The sequence below is a fragment of the Dasypus novemcinctus genome, chromosome 19, assembly GCF_030445035.2.
Source record: "Dasypus novemcinctus isolate mDasNov1 chromosome 19, mDasNov1.1.hap2, whole genome shotgun sequence".
NCBI classification, from domain to species: domain Eukaryota; kingdom Metazoa; phylum Chordata; class Mammalia; order Cingulata; family Dasypodidae; genus Dasypus; species Dasypus novemcinctus.
In genome coordinates, this window is record NC_080691.1 from 78,599,135 (window position 1) to 78,615,189 (window position 16,055).

The following is a 16,055-nucleotide window of genomic DNA, read 5'->3' on the forward strand; positions in this document are numbered from 1 at the left end:
ACTTAATATTTTTATGTCTCATTTGTAAATGGAAATAATAAGAGTACCCATTGTATTAGTTGTCTGTTGCTGCTTTACAAATTAACCCTAATTTAGCAGCTTCAAATAACACATATTTTTTATCTAACATTTTCTGTGAGTCAGGAATCTAGGTATGGCTTAACGGGGACCTTTGCTTCATGGTCTCTCACATGTGCAAACAAAGAGTGAGTTGGGACTGGGGTCTCCCTGAAGGTATAACTGTAGAAGGAACTGTACTGAAGCTCACTCACATGGTTGCTGGCAGGATCCAGATGGTTGAAGGACTCAGTTCCTTTGTGGTGATTGGTGGGAGACTCCCCTCACTGCCTAGGTATGTAGGACTCTTCTGAGACGAATGAGAAAGAGAATACAAATAAGGTGGAAGTTACCCCTTTTATGACTTAATCTCAGAAGTGACATTCCATCATGGCTGCTGTATTTTATTCATTAGAAAGTGAGTTGCTAGGTCTAGTCCACACTCAGGGTGAGGAGACTGCAGGAGATCATAACTACAAAGAAGGAGGATCATTGGGAATCATTTTAGAAACCTGCTTACTTCGCTTACCCTTTATGACCATTGCTGCATAAAAATGCTCAGTGCAGTGCTGGGTGGCGGGGAGGCCAAATAAATACCAACTACTATACTACATAATCTGTTCCAGAGCCTTCTATGTTCCCTTAAATGTGATGGTATATATGAAGGCCCTTTATATAGCATGATGTACAGAAAACTGCAGGTATTAATACTGATTCTCTTTTATTAAGTCAATTAAAACACATTCTATATTAAACCTCTGCACTCTTGATGAGTAGGGGCCCTCAGCTATGTACTCTACAGTAGCCACTTCCTATTGTTTAAAAGTTTGTTGGACTCTTGCAGCCATTTAATTATTTATTTGTAGTTTTTAACTTAATGATTTTCCTACTATACTGCAAGTTCCATAGGGGGACACTGTCTCTTTTTTAACCAATGTCCGCAGGTCTAGGATTATATCTGGCCGATTTTGGGGGGCACAATATTATTTTGGCTGGATTTTTTTCTTTTTTCTTTTTTCTTTTCTTTTAAATTTTATATTCAAAACACATGAGGTCCCTATATACCCCCACCCCACCCACATCACCCCTCCCGTATCAACTAACTCTTCCATCACTGTGGCACATCCACTGCACCCGGCAAATACATTCTGGAGAACCGCTGCAGCACATGGATAGTGGTCCACATTGTAGTCCACACTCTCCCCCAGTCCACCCAGTGGACCACGACAGGATACACAACATCCAGCATCAGTCCCTGCAGCACCACCTAGGACAACTCCAAATCCTGAAAATGCCCCCACACCATATCTCTTTTTCCCTCTCCCGGTCATTAGCAGCCACTGTGGCAACCCTCTCCACATCACTACTATAGTTTCTTCCCTTACTAATCACAATAGTTCCCCAGCAGAACACCAATAAGTCCACTCTAATCCATACTCTATTCCTCCATCTTGTGGACCTGGGATGGCTATGTCTAGTCCCCCTCTACATCAAGAGGGGGGTTAGATTCCACATGGATGATAGATTACAATTCTCCTGCTTGCAGCTGTAGGCACTCTTGGTTCCCTGGTGTGGTGGTTGAACCTCTTTATCTCCCTGTAAGCTGGTCAGGGTAAATCCAAGAAACCAGAGGGTAGGAGCTGCAAGTCTGCTGAGGCCCAGGGCCTGGCCATTACATGGACAGTTCACAAATTCAGGTCTCCTGAATATACACCAATCAATATGCCAACCACAGGTCCAGTAAAAGTAACAGAAGAAGCATGTGTAGAAACGTTATATCTGAGTCCTACTTCATCACACTCAGGAACACAATCTCCAAAGTAGGACCAACTGACATGGCCCTGAACTCCAGAGCCATCTGCCTTGACCATAGAAACTGGGTCGCTGCAGCCCTCAGGAGAACCAGCATCTGGGTTTCCAGCTACTTTGGCTGTCTCTGGTATCCTGCTGAGGTATACATAAGCATCACCCTCAGATGACCTCCCGACTCTTTTTTGGAGACTCTCAGCCATATAAACTCACTTGTCCTTTCCATTTTCCCCTTTTATCCAAAGTCAAAAAACAGTTTTTAACACCCGAATTCCATGTAGGCTGAGATATTCTGCTGGTCTGAATTTGCCTCTTTGTTCATGGTCATTTTGTGGTTACATCATCAGCTGGTGCTTGGCAGTAATCCCTTGGTGCCAGGGAGGCTCATCCCTGGGAGTTATGTCCCACACTGGGGGGAAGGCAATGCATCTACATGCTGCGTTTGGCTTAGAGAGTGGCCACATTTGAGCAACATAGAGGCTCTCAGGAGGTAACTCTTAGGCACCCCACATCTATAGGCCTAGTTCATACTTCAGGCACTCAGGCTCATAATCAGTGCCATCAGTATCAAGGGCTCATAGCTGGACCATCCATCTTTATTGGTCTTTGCCATTGCACTTGGGGAATTGTTCTTATTCCATTGGGGAATGTGATAGAGGTGGGTGGATTTTTGAATGAATGGTCTCAACCTAATTCTGTTTTAAAATTTTATTGTGGATGACCTTTTAGACTTCTTAGAAGAGAATTAAGATGGGCTGTGGAAGCATCAGGGAAAGATTCAACTTGAGGGTTATATAAAGAAGTTATGTAAGATGGGCCCTTTCCTCTCCCATATTCCATATTTTTGCCTTTATTTATATTTTTAATATTACATTCAAAAAACATGATGTTCCCATATACCCTCACCCCCCTCAGCCCACTCCTCCCCCCATAACAACAATCTCCTCCATCATCATGAGACATTCATTGCATTTGGTGAATACATCTTCGAGCACCATTGCACCTCATGATCAATGGTCCACATCATAGCCCACACTCTCCCACATTCCACACAGTGGGCCATGGAAGGACATACAATGTCTGGTAACTTTCCCTGCAGCACCACCCAGGACAACTCCAAGTCCTGAAAATGCCACATATCTTATCTCTTCCTCCCATTCCATACCCCAGTTACCACCATGGCCACTTTCTCCACACCAATGCCATATTTTCTTTGATTACTAATCACAATAGTTCATGAATAGAATATCAGTAAGTCCACTCTAATCCTTACTCTATTCCTCCATCCTATGGACCTTGGAATGGTTGTGTTCCATATTCCATTTTAATCACTAGTTTTCTTTTCCAGAGAAAACCAGTTAGACAACATCAATGTCACCAGCAGTAACCATTTTTGGGGTGAGTTGGGCAGAGCCTGGGTTGGGAAACAGCTGGTTATTCTTGATATACCATTCTCTTGCTCAAACATTATCATAGCTTCCTGTGACTTTCAGGAGAGTGTAGTTTTCAACTGGGAGTGATTTCCTTTCACATCCAATGGGATATTGGTAACATCTGGAGACATTTCTGGTTGTCACTATGAGGGGGAAACTCTGATATAGAAATCTCATGCAAAGTGGCCAAATATGGTGCTAAACATCCCACACTGCACAGGACTGGTCTCCAAATGCAACATTATCTGGACCTAAATGTCAATAATTCCTCAATAGATTGAGAGACTCAGCCTCAGCTGTCATCCAGTGACCTGCATCAAACATCTAGGAACTCATCACTAGCCCTTGGCACCCTCTCTCTCCCTCCCTCCATAATACATTCTTTGTGGCTTCCAGATGTCTCATCCACTAAGCTTTCAGGTTTTCATGAATGAAATGGACTAATCTCTTGCCTTACACAGTGCTGTGGGGGGAAAATGAGAAACACTACTCAGGTTGCTAGTACCTTAATAAATGTCATTGCTCTCTGAGATCACCCATTTACCATTAGTCATATTCCTGCTTTCTTAAGTTTCCATAGGTTTCTAACTAATTGTTTTCTTTCTTTGAAAGAAAATTCTGAGCAACGATGATAAAAATGTCATTGCATCAACTGCCTCCCCACCTCATCAGACTGTGGAATCGACCACGTGGAATGGGAATACTGCTTCTCCAGGAAAGCACGAAATTTCTGATATTGACAAAGGTGAGAAATGCTGAGTTGGCTCTGAAAATGGCCACCATGGAGGGCATAGTCAGGGCCTGTGAATTATTAAATTGGCTCTTAACTTGATAGCTTTCCACACTGAATTTCTACATGAGGAGGACTCTGCTCTCAATATATAAAGACAAGATACAAGGGAATAAACCAGCTTTCTTCCTCTTTCCAATTTCCCTGGGACTGTGTAAAAGTATTTGCAGCCACATCCCCCAATGCACCATAGCTGGATTAGACACAGCTCTATGCCCTCATTACGTATGGTTCTAGAACAATCTACACCTAGGTGCAGATATGTGGTCCCTGGTTCAGGCTACCCTTTCCTCAGGTACAGATGTGTTTTGTGTCCTTGTCCTCCTTCATTCCTGCAAACCTCGCCAAGGAACATCACTATGCTTATAAGAGTGTCTAACAGTTTTAAACCTCAAATGGATGGAAGAGAATAGCTCTAAATCCCCTTCTTTTCAATAACCTCCTTAGCCCCTGTACCTGGTAATCACTTTAAAATCCCAGCTTTTAGCTTTGTTGATTTTTTTCTATTGTTAGCATGTTTTCTTTTTTGTTGATTTCTGCTCTTTATTATTTTCTTCCTTCTACTATTTTTGGTTTTTATTTTGCCTTTTATTTTCTAACATCTTGACTTATTGGCTTAAATTTTAGACTTGAAACCTTTCTTATTTTTAATGTATGAATTTAGGGTTATAAGTTTGACTACAAATTAGGTATATATATTTCACCATAAGCACTGCTTCAGCTGTATCCTGCAAATTTCTATATGTTGAGCTTTCATTTTCATTCAGCTGAAACTATCTTAAAATTTTCTTTGTGATTTTTCCTTTGACCCATTTGCTATTTAAAAATCTGTTGTTGCATTTACAAATATTTGATTCCCAACTCAATTTTTTTACAGTTTGAATCCATATGTTTTTCTCACATGGCCACATCCTCTTATTGTGTGTTGTACAACAGAGTAAGGTAGTTATGTGATTTAAATCATTTCATCCTCACCCACCAAAGATGTCTAAGGGAGTGCCATCTGGTCTACTTTGCCTTTTACCTTTTAGGATGCAGATGAAGTTGCCAATAGTTGGTCTTCCACAGAAAGGAGTTCTTCTGAATTTTCTTAGGCATGAGAAGCATAGAAAGCAAGGATCACTTTATCAGTGTTTCCAGTGTACAAAATCAGTGCACTGAAAAAGCCAAAATACCTCACAAAACTTTTTTGTAAGCTGGAAATAACATAATGAATATGAACTGCACTCACACTTTCAAAAGAACAACAAGAGGTATTGTGTCAAAGATAGATTCTTCTCACCTCCAAATTCTAGGCACCATGGTCTCATTCTGTGAGACTGGGCCAAGTTTGCAAAGTTTTTGAAGTAGGGAGAGTCCATATTTTCTTTCCCCCAAGAACAATAGCTAACAAGGAAAAGTTTAGTTTTTTAAAATATGGATTATTTCATGCATTAAAAAGAAAGCAAGCCTGATGGTAGGGAGATAGAAGAAGAGATAAGGTATGGGGGCATTTTCAGAATTTGGAGTTGTCCTAGGTGGTGCTGTAGGGATGGATGCTGGACGTTGTTTGTCCTATCGTGGCCCATTGGGTGGACTGGGGGAGAGTGTGGACTACAATGTGCCACTGTCCAAATGGTGCAGCAGTGCTCCAGAATGTATTCACCAGGTGCAGTGGATGTGCCGCAATGATGGAAGAGGTTGTTGATGTGTGAGGGGTGGGGTGGGGTATATGGGGACCTCATATTTTTTTAATGTAACCTTTATAAGAAAATAAAGAAAAAAAAAGAAACAACCATTAAAATGGTTAAAATAGTTTCATTAAAATGAAGCACACAAAAACAAAAAACAAAACAAAACAAAAAAACAACAACAAAAAAGAAAGAAAGCTACGTTCTTGGAAATGATCAGGTATAATAATTAAATAAATATGCTAGAGGCCTTACCAACATAAGAACTAGAAAACCATCAAGACTTTTGTGTCTTCTCTCTGTTTCTTGCCCATATCACCCCCCACTCCTGTCTCCTCTCTGGAAGAACCAGTTAAACATTTCATAGTACCTTAATTTTAAATGTTTTTTCCTCCTGTGATTATATCCATAAAAAACATCTTGTTTAGTTTTGCTTGCTTTGGGGCTTTATAAAAATGGTATCACATAATGTACAAAGTGTAGTTTTTATTATTTGCCCTTTTAACTTCAATATAAAGTTTCTCAGAATCCCTCTTGTATTATGCAGCTGTAGTTTGTTCATTTTCGCCATTGCATGTTATATAGCCATGCATGGGTTTTTAGAGGAGTGATGTAATCAGTCTTGTCTTCATTGTTTCTTCCTGTGGTTGAGGATTGCCTGCTTTTGTTTACTACCTAGGAATTTCCTTCAAGAGAAAAGAAGATATGATATTCAACAATAAGCAGGTCCAGCGATGCCAAGGGAAAGCAACCTCTGTAAGGTTACTAGCTCTTGAGGTTCCTAGAGCCACTTAGTTAAGACACTATATATTTTTTGAAGTTTTGAAGTCATAACAGTGGTGACTTAAACTAGATAAGATTCATTTTTATGCTCTGTAACAGAGTATAATATCCCAAGAGCTGATATGGTAGTTCCATAATGCTCTGCCATCACCAACATAAGGTTCATAATTTGTGGTCCAGGATGCCTACTCCAGACACTGCCATCACATCTGCATTCCAGTTTATGCGCAAGGGAGAAGGGGAAGTTTAAGGCATGGTAATTCCCTTAAAGAATATGTCTGAGAAGCTACATATATCATTTCTGCTCATACCTCATAGCTCAGAAATTAGTAACTTGTTCAAATACAGCAGCAAGGGAAATGGGAAAGGTAGGACATTATCTATCTACCACTATGGGATTCTTTTATTAGAAGAAGAAAAAAGGACTATATTGAAGGCTCATCACCAGTGAAGATATTAGTGCTGGGTGATACACAGCCAGATCAGGCAAAGATGAGTTTGGATTTCCTTCCTCTCTGATGAAGTCATTCCCATGAGTAAAAAGTCTCAATCACCATCTTCAGAAATCAATGTCACCATTATAAATCTGAGCTTGCAAGTCATCTTTGAAATTCCCACACACCTTGGAGGACTGTTTCCTTTATATTGTGAAAATCTATTCATATTGTGGTAAAATGTATACATATACGGTAACATAATATTCACCTTTTTAACCATTTTGAAGCATTCCATTTTTGGTATTTAGTACATTATTAATGTGTGTAAGCATTATCACTGTCTAGTTTCAGAACATTTCTGTTATTCTAAAAGGAAACCTAGTACCCATTAGCTGTCACTCCCCATTTCCCTTCCCCACAAACACTAGGCAACCACTAATCCACTTTTTGTCTCTATGGATTTACCCATGATGGATATTTTATATAAATGGAACCCTACATTATTTGTCCTTTTGTGCTTGGCCTGTTTCACTGAGCATCATGTTTTCAAGTCTTCTCCATGTTTTCCATGCATCAGAAATTCACTCTTTATGACTAAATAATATTCCTCTCAGGCCACTGCTTTTTTCACATATTTCTTCATCCAGTGACCTCCCCTGAATATTTTTCTTACTGAATAATTTTCCTGTTTTTACTTCATGGAGAAGAGGTGAGTGATTCCAATTCTGAGAAAATGGTGTGTTTTTATTTCCTTGAGAATTCTGGGGATATTACCCCAGAAAAATTTGGGATCTCTGGTGAGTTTTACTTGCCTTAGCCCCCACATTGGGAGATTATGTATGTTTGGGGTACATAGATCAATACTTACTAGATGCTTTTCCCTCTGGGGCACAGGTTTTCTTCTGTGGACTAATGAATTCCACCTTCAACATTCTGGATGATGCATGGAAAAATACCACCAGTTCTCTGAAGGTAATGATGAAATCTTCATAATCATTTTTTGAGTTTTGAACGTATTTGGGGTACTTAGGTGCAGAGCTCCTCTTTATAATGAATGGTATGTGAAATAACATTTAATTTATTATGATTGTAAGGTTTTCAAGAGCTTCCAAAAGTAAAATTGACTTTTTGGGTGGACAGGTCTGTGAGTTTTATCACAAGAATCTATTCCTGCAACCATTCCACAGACAAAATATAGAATAATTTCATTATCCTCAAACAGTATCTCATGGTGCCTTTTATTAACAGACACTACCTCCTCTCCTAGCTAGCACTAATCCCCAATCTTTTTTTTTGTTCCCCATTCCCTGATACTTATATTCTAGATTCTAAGCCTATGAGCTTACTTAATATAATCAGTTCATATTACATGTCACATATTACATGTCACACAATATTTTAGTTTTGTGTCTGAGTTATTTCACTCAGCATAAAGTCCTGATGTTTTTGCTTGCATCAGGACATCTTTCCTTCATTACAGTTGAATAATATTCTAACACACACACACACACACCACATTTTGTTTATCCATTCATCGACTGATGGAAATTGAGTTGCTTCCATCTTTTAGCAACTGTGAACAATGCCACTATGAACATCGGTGTTCAAGTGTCTGTTTGTGTCCCTGCTTTCAGTTGTTCTGGGCATGTACTTAGTTGTGGGATTGCTGGATCATAGGGCAATTCTATATTTAGCTTCCTGAGGAATCAACAAATTGTCTTCCATAGTGACTGCATCATTTTACAATCCCAGCTGCAATGAATGAGTGTTCCTGTGAGCCACATTCTCTCCCAACATTACAGTTTTCTGTTTTTTTAATAGTGACTTTTCTAGTAGTGCAGAATGATATTTCATTGTGATTTTAATTTGCATTTCCCTAATAGCTAGTGATGTTGAATGTATTTGAATGTGTGTTTCAGTCATTTGTGTTTCCTCATTGGAAAAATGTCTATTTAAGTCATTGGCCTATTTTTAAATTTGGGTTGTTTGTCTTTTTACTGTTGAGTTGTAAGACTTCTTTATATATTAAGGATATTAAACCCTTAATGGATATGTGGTTTTGAAATAATTTCTGCAAAACTGTTCCATGATTTGATTTCACCATAATTTATTTAATCAATCTGCTGGACATTTGGGGAGTCTTTCCCACTTTTTGCTAAGAAACAACATATGTCCTTCTATGATCTAGAATAAATGTATATTACTATTGCAAGGTGGTAAAAATGTAAAGAAGCATGGGAAAATTAATGTAATCTATGGATTATAATTAACAACAATACTGTAATATTTTTGCATCAATGCAAAAAATGTACTGTGTTAATAATAAGAGGGTATGGAAAAAATATATCAAATGTATGCTCTAGACCATAGTTAGTGGTTACAGTCTGATGACAATAACTCCATAATCTGTAACATATGTTCTACTATATGACAATGTGTTGGTTGAAGTGTGTTTTATGGGACTTCCATACATGTGCATGTTTGTTTTGTTAAGTTCACAACCTCTCTAATAAAAACATATTTAAAAAACATACAGAAGCAAATATCTTTGTATAATAACCATACATAATTAAATATAGGTTTGGAAGTATTCATTTATGGAAAGAAAAATTGCTGGGTTGATGGGTATGTACTTTTTACACTGTCATAAGTGCATATTTATTGAACTTGATAAAAGCTATGTTAAGCTGCATTTCCAATGGACTTTTGGATGTACTTTTAAAATCTCTACTAGTGTATCTCCCAATCCACCTTCCTGATAAGAGAGAATGAACACTTGTTATTTCCTTGATGAGAGAGAAAGAGACAGAGTGAGAGACAGGAAAACGAAACATATTTTTTCTTGCAGAAAAGCGCTGAAAGCTTTGGCGGTGTGCTTAAACAGAGTCACACATGGTCCGAATTCACCAAGGAAGAGCTCCTCCCTGGCCACAGTCTTGCTGGAGAGTGTGGAGAGTATTACTTTGGCAGCTTTTCTGAAGCCATCAGTGAAAGCCAGTCAGACTATTCAGACTGAGTATTTAGGTAGGGCATATCCTTCATGTTAAGGTCATGCCTGGGGGTGGGTCTGAGGGGTGACCTTGGCAATGTGATTCTCCATGATATTCCCACCCACCCATTTTCCCAACTGTTTCAAAACCCTGAGCTCACAACAGTGCAAGCTAATCATGTTAAATTCTCCCATTATTGAGTGCTTGTGGGATGCTTGGTGCTAATAGTGTATCATTAATTTATTCAACAAATATTTGACTACCCACTATATGCCAGGAGTTTAAGGTATGATCATTTTTTTAAAATATTCAAATATTTCCAGTTCTCCCTTCTGAGCCTGTGGTAGGATTGTACAACCAGGCTACTGTTGAATTAGATGGGATTTTTTGACTAGTTCAGGCCAATGAATTGTGAGTGGAAACTTAGAGCTTTCTTTCCCTGTTGCTGTAGTACTTGCTATATTCCAGATCATGTATGTGCTGTCTTTGCTGGTCCCAGAGAGCAGAACCCTAAGTCAACCTATGATGGACAAAAAGTATACATGCAAATAAATAGATATCTTTAAGGTTCTGAGATTTGCAGGCTGTTTGTTATGGCTGCATGACTGATGCCATCCTGATTGATACAGCTATAGCTTTACTACCCTAAATGTGCTTAATGGGTGAACACTTGGGAATACTGGAAGCTGTAGGCCTTTTCTAACAACTCCCCTCTCTTGGTAGTCATACCAGACATATGGCCCTACCCTAACAGTGCCCAGAAATCTAAGAGTTGGAAGTACAGTATCTGGTGGACTGTCACTAATGGTGAACAAAACAACTTTATAAATCTTAGCTTTCAGTGAGGTAAGCCAGACAATAAACAGACAGACATCTGGTATACCAGATAGACATAATGATATTGAAAAAAATAGAGCAGAATAAGGCAGGAAGGGTTGCTATTTTTGAAAGTGTGTCAGGAGAAGTCTCATTGATAAGGTGGTTTTGGGGTAGACACCTGAAGGAACAGGTCCAGGTAAATATCTGGGAAAAGAAGAAGGGCAAGAGGATGTGGTGATTCGAAAAACAATGGGGAGGCTGCTGTTTCTGAAGTGGAGCAGGAGACATTAGAAGCACTTAGTAAGGAAAAGGAGAGGCAGAATTTTTTAGATAAAAAGGGAATTCCATTTTCATTTGGAGTAAGATGGGTTTGGATCATTGGAGAGTTTTGAAAACAAACAAGTCATTACCTGGATTATATAGTTAAAGGTTCTCTCTGGTTATATTATCTATTTTATTCCCATGAAAAGTCAATGGGACTGATCTTTGATTATTGCCATATTACAGGTGAAATATCTGAGCTCAGAGAGGTTTAGTCCTTGCTCACATTTAGGCAATTGTAGGATGGCAGTCCTGGGACTCTTAGCTCCACTTGACTTCAGCACCTGAGCTCTGTTTAACTGTCTTTGAACAACTTGTTTAAATTTGTAGCAGCTAGACTATCACAGTCCCAATGTCTTCCATCACTGTTGAGTTCAATCCCATCTTTCTCTCATATAGTTTCCTTCTCTATGATGTGAGAGCTCACTCCTGAAGCTTCTGCTGGCTTTTTCATTAGGTGCTATTATTCCCTTATAGTTCATCAGAGGGTTTAAGAGTTGTCCCATGATGAATTAGCCTTTCTCTTCTTTCCTTTGCTTTTAGCTAGGGATATGCATATTTATTGGACAGCAACCAAATTCGGGACTCACTTTTTTGGTGACATCTTGCAAATTCTCCTATTATCCTTTTTTGATTTTGAAAGCAAAGTTATCAAAGAAGAATGCATTGGAGAGAATATCTTCTTTAATTTGAAAGGCAAACGGGATGTGATGAAGATTGGATGTTCCACAGTTGAGGAATCTGAATCCTCAGGTACAGATCCACTCCCAAGAATTCAGAAGACTGGTTGTTTTACATTTCATGATCAGATATTTATTGATCCCATCTTAGGTGCCAAGACATATGTGAGATGGTTGCGAACCATTTATGGCTGGGGCAGAAATGGCCCATGACCTCAGGGAATCTGCTAGGGAAGTCATACATTAAATAAATAATCTCACAATACTGCAGTGTTTAAACCTGTGCTGTCCAATATGGTAGCTGCTTCCCACATGTGGCTATTGAGCACTTGAAATGTGGTTAGGCTGAATTGAGATGTGCTTTACATGCAAAATACACACCTGATTTCCAAGACTTAGCACAAAAAAGACAGGATATTAACTATCTCATTAATACATTTTATATTATAACATAATAAAATGATATTTTTGGATTATAAGGTTAGTATATTATAATTAATTTTGTCCATTTCTTGGGCCCCGGACGTCATATGTGGGAAGCTGGCATTCAGCCACTGGGCCACATGGGCATACCTGAGTTGGTGTTTTCACTTGTTTGCTTGTTTAATTTTTGTTTTTAGGAGGTACTAGGATTGAACCTGGGACCTCATATTTGGCAAGCAGGTGCTCAACCACTTGAGATACATCCGGTCCCTCTTTTTGGGTTAATTAGAAAGTTTTAAATTACTTTTGTGGCTCACATATTTATTTGAGACAACACTGATCTGTTTCAGGGTTGGTAAATTTTCTCTGTAAATGACAAGGTGATAAATATTTTAGGTTTTTCAGGTTTTACTGTCTCCGGTGCAACTACTTAACTCTGCCTCTGTCGAGTTAAAGCATTCATAGTGTGACAGCATTCATAGACAATACATGAATAAATAGGTGGGATGGTGTGCCAAAAAAGCATCATTTAAAAAACAGACAGTGGGCTTTCCTGGCTAGTGATATACAGGATTAACATTGTGAAAAAGGAGTGCTATGGGTAGCATCTGAAAGGCTCTGCATTGGGAAAAAGCTTGGTGTGTTCATGGAAATGGAATAATGTGAACCTTGAGCATCATAAATATGGGGGAAAGGGGCATAAATAATTAAGGACATCAACTTATTGGATAATTTTAAAAACTTTTTTTTGGAGTCACATATGTAAAACTCAAAAATTCCCATTGCAGCCATCCCCAAGTATACACTTCCATGGTGTCAGTTGCATCCAATACTGTGTTACCACCACCACCATCCATTATCCAAAGTTTTCCATCCTCTCAACCAGAAACTCTGGCTATGTTAAGCCATATCTCCCCATTCTCTTCATTCTTTTAGCCCCTGATAACCTTTAAACTGCTGTCTGGTTCTATGAATTTTCTTATTCTAAGTTTTTCACATAAGTGAGATCATACAGTATTTGCTTTTGTGTCTTGTTTTATTCAACCTCATGTCTTCAAGGTACGTTCATGCTGTGGCATGCAACAGAATTTCATTCCTTTCATTGACTGAATAATATTTCATTGTGCTTATAAACAACATTTTTAATATCCTGTCACTATTGGAGAAACTTGAATTGCTTCCACATTTTGGCCATTATGAACATAAGTTAATGAGTTTGGATTCATGCCAAGAGCATAGAAAACCGTGGGAAAGTTTTGTATATAGCAGGAAAATTATCAGATTATGTCCAGATTGAAATTTATTTATAAAAGAACCCTTTGGTGGCAATGTTGAGAATGATCAAGGGTGAGGCTGATTGATCCAGTAGGGAGAGGTTAGACATGGTCTAAGGCAATTGAAATGAGAAATGGAAAGGAAGAAAAAGCCTCAAGGCATATTAAGAAGAAAGAATGCCTTTGGGTGGAGGGAGAAGTCAAGGATAGCCAGTAAGTTTTCAGTTGAGCTACCTCAGTGCTGTCATCCTTGAAAATTGGAGATACACATAAAAGCACATGGAGAGAGGAAGAACTTAGTTTGTGATGTCTGGAGGATCTTCCTGAAGGACCTCCAGCAGGTCTATGGAAACCATCAGCCTGGAGATGGTGAGCAAAGCCTTGGGATTAGATGGGGACTGTCAGGAGTGGGACAGGCAGGTCTAAGACCAGCCTGGTAAGCACCAACAATGAAAAGGAAGATAGTGAAAGCAAATCCAACCCAAGAGATGCAATGGGAATTATGATAAATGTTGGAAGAGAAATTATTTCCTGCTGTTGAATGTCCCCTAAAAAACACAAACTCAAATTTATTTTTTAGATGTGTCCACGGTTTATCCAGGTAATATCACCTTATAATTATTTTTATGACTGTAGATGGTCACTGTCCTGAGAGTCCTGTGAGGGGCATGCGACATTAATGTGTACGTGTGTGTGTGTTATGTCAACTCTAATTACTTATTATAGTTGACTTAGCAAATATGTCCCTTTTCTTTTCATTTGGGGAAAATTGCAGGGACTACTGGGGTGGCCTTTGCCTTCTTTGAGGGCATGGAGTCTGTTTTAGATGAGCGCTTCTTCCAAGACCCTCAGGCCCCCTTGGACAACTCTGAGAGGAAGCTGAAGATGAATTCTCACATTGTCAGGGGCATCATGACTGGGGAGAAGAAAGACAGCTTCTCAGATGCAGTTTACTACACTCTGCAGAACATCCAGGTTTGTGATGAGGTCTACGTGGAGTTCCCTGTTGATCCATTGCAAACTCCCCTGCCCAGTATGCCAAACTGGGATCCACCATGGCAGGAAGCTTCCACAATTTCTAGAAGGTCAATCCAAATCACAAAAGCCACCTCTAGAAGAATAAGCTCTCCCCTTTCAATGTGATGTTTTCCTATTCAGTATTGGTAAAGATTTTAGCCATTTTAAGTAACACTGATGTGGGAGCATTTCTGGTGGTATATTTACATTGGCTATGCCAATTTTGGTGGTAGAGACAGATCTGGAATCCAAGCCTCTTCTGAGTTCAAGAGCTTAGTGTTTGTTATTTGTAGTAATGAGCCCTGATACACTTGCTCTCTCAATAATAATCCCCAAGATACTCAACCAGTTATGATATTTTTTATAAATTTCTTATCTGCTCACCTCTGAGTTTTTTACAAATATGATTTTCTTTTTTGATAAATCTCAGGTACGTTTTTCTAATTAACTTAAAAGAATGATCTGGCGAGTTTTCCATCAATTTAGGCTTTTGATTCTAGGACAGCACCTTGCCCAGCCTCATTGCTTACTTCTTACTCCCTCCTCTCTCTCTCTCTCTCTCACTGTGCTCAAACCATGCTAGACTTATGTTAGTTCTGGAAATGCAACAATTTCCTTTCTGCCTCAGGACATGTGCACATCTGTTCCTTCTGATCAGAACACATGCCCTCATCCAGTCCTCCCACGCCAACATTATTCATCTCAATAACCCCTGCACATCCTTTTATGTCACAAATATCATTTTTTCAGAAGTCTTACTTGCTTCCCCATCACACATAGAAGATTAGGTTAACTTCTGTTACATATTCTTAAGAAACACTATTACTTTATAATTGTTATTAACAATATTTTTCTGTTTACTTGATTTTCATGTTTTTCTCCTACTCACTATGATCTCCTTGGAGGCATGGTCCATTTCTGTTCCATTTACTTTTTTCCATACACAGTGTGGATCATATTGTGGGACAGGTGCTTCATAAAAATGTTGAATGAATGACTGATTAAATGAATTAATGGGATGCGGGGCAAGATGGTGGTCAAGTTAGTGCACCTTATAGTCTCTCCTGCAAAGAAGTGGCGGGGCAGCATTAGAAATTCTTCAGGACCAGGCTGTTTCAGGATTTTGCAGGGCAGGAGGTGTCTGGACATTGATTTGGTGGGAAGGTAACAGAGAGGATTCGTGTAAAAGATAAAATTGAGGCTCTCTTACATGGAGTTAGGGGCTAGGCGCAGGACGCTCCCCCCTGGGGTGGGTGGCACCGCGGCACCAGCACGGCAGCGGCGATTCCTGGAGGCTCTGCGGTGCTGGGGAATTCATAAGCTCTGAGCGGGCTATTCAGGGGCTTACAGGGCAGGAGGCCTTTGGAAACTGATTTTGTGAGACAGACAGAGTTTTTTGCGAGGCGGGAATTTTTTATTTCTGACATGAATAATAGCGCTTCCAGCTAGAGCCCCGCCCCCTAGGCCTGGCTGCCAATCTGCAGTGGCCTTATTGCTCACAATAAAGGGACATCACCAGGAGGCTGTTTCAAGGGCTTGCAGGATGGGAGGT

The 16,055-nt window shown here is 39.4% G+C and overlaps 1 protein-coding gene across 1 annotated transcript in view; it reads left to right on the forward strand.

Annotated features, from left to right (window-relative positions):
• The first annotated feature begins 1,892 nt into the window (after window positions 1-1,892).
• Window positions 1,893-16,055, forward strand: part of LOC131274492 (adhesion G protein-coupled receptor E1-like) — a 33,084-nt gene continuing 18,921 nt past the window's right edge. The window contains 9 exon segments of the mRNA XM_071209690.1: window positions 1,893-2,009; window positions 3,912-4,044; window positions 6,439-6,515; window positions 7,812-7,820; window positions 7,874-7,951; window positions 9,828-9,895; window positions 9,897-10,002; window positions 11,742-11,862; window positions 14,262-14,461. Of these exon segments, the coding sequence (XP_071065791.1) occupies window positions 1,893-2,009; window positions 3,912-4,044; window positions 6,439-6,515; window positions 7,812-7,820; window positions 7,874-7,951; window positions 9,828-9,895; window positions 9,897-10,002; window positions 11,742-11,862; window positions 14,262-14,461 (909 nt within the window).